This window comes from Pygoscelis adeliae, unplaced genomic scaffold (genome assembly GCF_000699105.1).
Source record: "Pygoscelis adeliae isolate BGI_AS28 unplaced genomic scaffold, ASM69910v1 Scaffold445, whole genome shotgun sequence".
Lineage (NCBI taxonomy): Eukaryota > Metazoa > Chordata > Aves > Sphenisciformes > Spheniscidae > Pygoscelis > Pygoscelis adeliae.
This window is the reverse complement of record NW_008824894.1, coordinates 23,618-26,657: the sequence shown is the minus strand read 5'-3', so window position 1 is coordinate 26,657 and position 3,040 is coordinate 23,618. Positions and strand designations below refer to the sequence as shown.

The following is a 3,040-nucleotide window of genomic DNA, read 5'->3' as shown; positions in this document are numbered from 1 at the left end:
CACAGTGCGATGTGGAAGAGCTCGTGGTAGGTGGATGGGGCTGAATTCACCTCTCCTGCATGTCGTGGTCACCAAGGTCTGAGGGCTCTGCCCCAGCAGAGGCTCCTCAGGTTCTTCGTGCATCAGCTCATGACTTGCAAAAGCAGAAGAAATGCAAGGCAGCACCGTTCCTGCTTGGAGTCGGAGCAGTGCTGCCCACCTGGCAGGGCAGGGAGAGGGCTCCCTCCGACCCCCCGGTACCCCTGGCCTTAGTAAAGGTGGGGATTAAACCAGAGATTAAACTCCTGCTCCAAACCCCGTCTTGCCCGTTCCCAGGCCGCCCATGTTTCCTGGGCCAGGGGCCGGAGCTGCTGCCTGCTGGCATGGGGGTCGGCGGCCCCCTGCACTGGTCTGGAGTGGAATTCATCCGGACGAGGGCTGGGAACACCGGCACTGCTCCCACAGCCTCGTGCTCCCGTTCTGGTTGTTCCCCATTGCCACCCCCCGTCGCTCACAGCACCCATCTGTTACTGCCGCACTTGGCACCGAGGAGCAGGAGAAGGAGTTTGGATTAGTCAGCGCTGTCCTCGCGCTGCGCTGCAGGCTGAATCGATGCTCAGCATATGCGAACTCCTCCTGTAGTGCAGGAGGGAAAAATTACCCCCCCAGGGATGGGGAGGGGGGGGATCAGCAGGCACAAGGGTGCCGGCACATGCAGCATGACTGTGGCACAGTGAAACCAAAAGCTTCTCGCAGCGGCGCACGGAGGGTGGTTTTGCAAGAGGGACTCTGCAGGCGGCTCATCCAGAGTGGTGCGGGCGTACATGTGGCGTGGGCACCAGGCCCCACACCAGCCCGGCAGCCAGCGTGGGCCTTGCCAGCTAAAAACGCCGTCCTGCTGCTGCCTGCGGCTCTGGCAGTGGCCGCAGGCGGGGTGGCGAGGCTGCGCCTTGGCTGGAGCCGGTGGCCGATAGTGGGGAAACGTTCTGGGATTTTGAAATTGGCTTTAGAGGGTTTTTTGATATGTAGGGACCAAGTTGTGTCCAGGTGAGACTGGCTGCAAAGCTGTGCGGAGGGGTTGGTCGGGTCACCCTCTGCCGCGCGGCTCTGCTGTGGGGTCAGCCGGCAGGCGAGCTAGCACTCGGGCTTACCGGAGCTGCTCCTCCACAACTCTTCACGGCGTGTTTCCCAGGGAGGTGTTTAGGCAGGTGGCTGGGGGTCTGTGTGGTGCTTGGCCGGGGAATGACGTCGGGGTGGTTTGGGACATCTCATCCCTCGGAGAGCCACACGATGGGATGCTTGCTCACACAGCATGGGTGTGTTAGCTGAATAAGGGCAAGTTTAGCTCCATCTTCCCCCTGCCCCTTGGCTCAGAGCACGGTGGTGGATGGCTGCAGGTTCTGCCCATGGGCAGGGAACAGCAGCGTTTAGCTGCAGGGTGGTGGGGCCAGAGGCTACCAGGGCTGAGCTGCCTTAAGCATGAAGCTCATCCCTCAGGACCTGGGCGACAGCTCAGAGTACGACTGTGCACTGCACGTCCCATGGCTGAGCCTTTGGTCAGGTTTTATTTCTCTGCTCGGTCGAGCGGTGCCGTTCTCACGGAGCCCAGCACCCTGCCCAGCTTCCTACGGCCCCTCTGCTCCTGGAGCTGCCCCACGCAGGATATCTCGGAATAAACTGGGGAGATGAATTACCTTTTCCTTCCCTCCTTTCCATTTTTCGTGACACCTTCCTGGCTCAGCTGCCATCAGAGCCTGGAAGCGGTAAATCCCTGTGTTTTATCTTATCCATGCCATGCACAGAGGAGTCGATCAATCTTGTGGCCAGGATCAGGCCGGCTCCAGATCCGCGCAGTGCTGCTCAGGGAGAGGTGCAGAGCTGGAGGGGTTTTCCTGCACCCCTGTGCCCTCATGCCTCATTTTTCTCTGTTGCAGGGGAAGGACATGCTGACACAGAAGCTGCCTCTGTGGCAGCAGTCCTGCTCAGATCCTAACAAGATCCCGGACCGCGCTATACAGCTGATGCAGCAGATGGCTGCCAGCAGTAATGGCACCATTATGCCCAGCCCTCTGTCTACATCCAAATCCAACCTCATCATCTCTGACCCCATCCCTGGTGCCAAACCTCTCCCTGTCCCCCCGGAGCTGGCACCTTTTGTAGGAGTAAGTATCTCCGTGGTGGAAGCTGTCCTGCTCTTCTGAGCAAACCTGGAGGCATGAGCCCGGGCCGGTGTCACCGTTGTCCTCAGCAAGTTGCCTTTTGATGGACTGTCATTGGTGCGCAGGGATGTGCAGCTCTGTGCACGCATCGCCCTGGGATGCGGGAAGGAGCCTGGCGTGAGCATGGGCAGCCCATCCCATCCCGGGTTGCTGAGCTCCCGAGGGGCAGGGGCTGCAGGGGCTCCCGGGGTGGGTTTGGGGAACCTGCGAGCTTGGACTCGTTTGGCCAGGCTGGTCCTAGAGCTGTGGGGCTGAACCAAGGTACCCCAGTAACCGTGGGAGGAAAGTGCTTGGAGCGACCCATGGGATGAAAGACCTTTCAGAAAAGGGTCTCCACCCTGATGTGAGGGCACGAGCTGAGCAGTAGAGCTCAGGAGGGATTTACTGGGTGTGAGGCAGCTTGGAGCAGTAAAACACCATAGAGGTGACCCCACTGCTCCCCCCAGAGCAGTTTGTCTCAGGTGGGGGAACTAAACCCAACAGGCTGAAGCTCTGGTCTGCTGTGAGCCACCTTCCCGGGAGCTGCGGTGGGATGCCCTAATGAAGACGTTCCCCATCTTCCCCCTCCTCCTCTCCTCTCTCCGTAGCGCATGTCGGCACAGGAGGCCATGCCGGTGATGAATGGAGTCTCAGGCCCAGACAGTGATGGGTACAACCACTGGTCTGAGATGAAGCCAGCACAGCCCAAATCTTTATCTCCTCCCCAGCCTCAGAAGCAGCTGAGTGACTCTTACTCCAATACACTCCCAGTTCGCAAAAACGTACCACCGAAAAACAGCTACGCATCAGGTGAGGCTTAGTCCTCCCCGTTCTCCGCTCCGGGGGCTCCCGTGGTGCTGGCT

At 59.9% G+C, this 3,040-nt stretch overlaps 1 protein-coding gene across 1 annotated transcript in view; it reads left to right on the top strand.

Annotated features, from left to right (window-relative positions):
• BAIAP2 (BAI1-associated protein 2) overlaps positions 1-3,040 on the top strand; it is a 30,705-nt gene that overhangs the window by 26,951 nt on the left and 714 nt on the right. The window contains exons 6-7 of the mRNA XM_009324576.1: positions 1,914-2,141; positions 2,786-2,987. Coding sequence (XP_009322851.1) covers positions 1,914-2,141; positions 2,786-2,987 — 430 coding nt within the window. The remainder of the gene's footprint in view (positions 1-1,913; positions 2,142-2,785; positions 2,988-3,040) is intronic.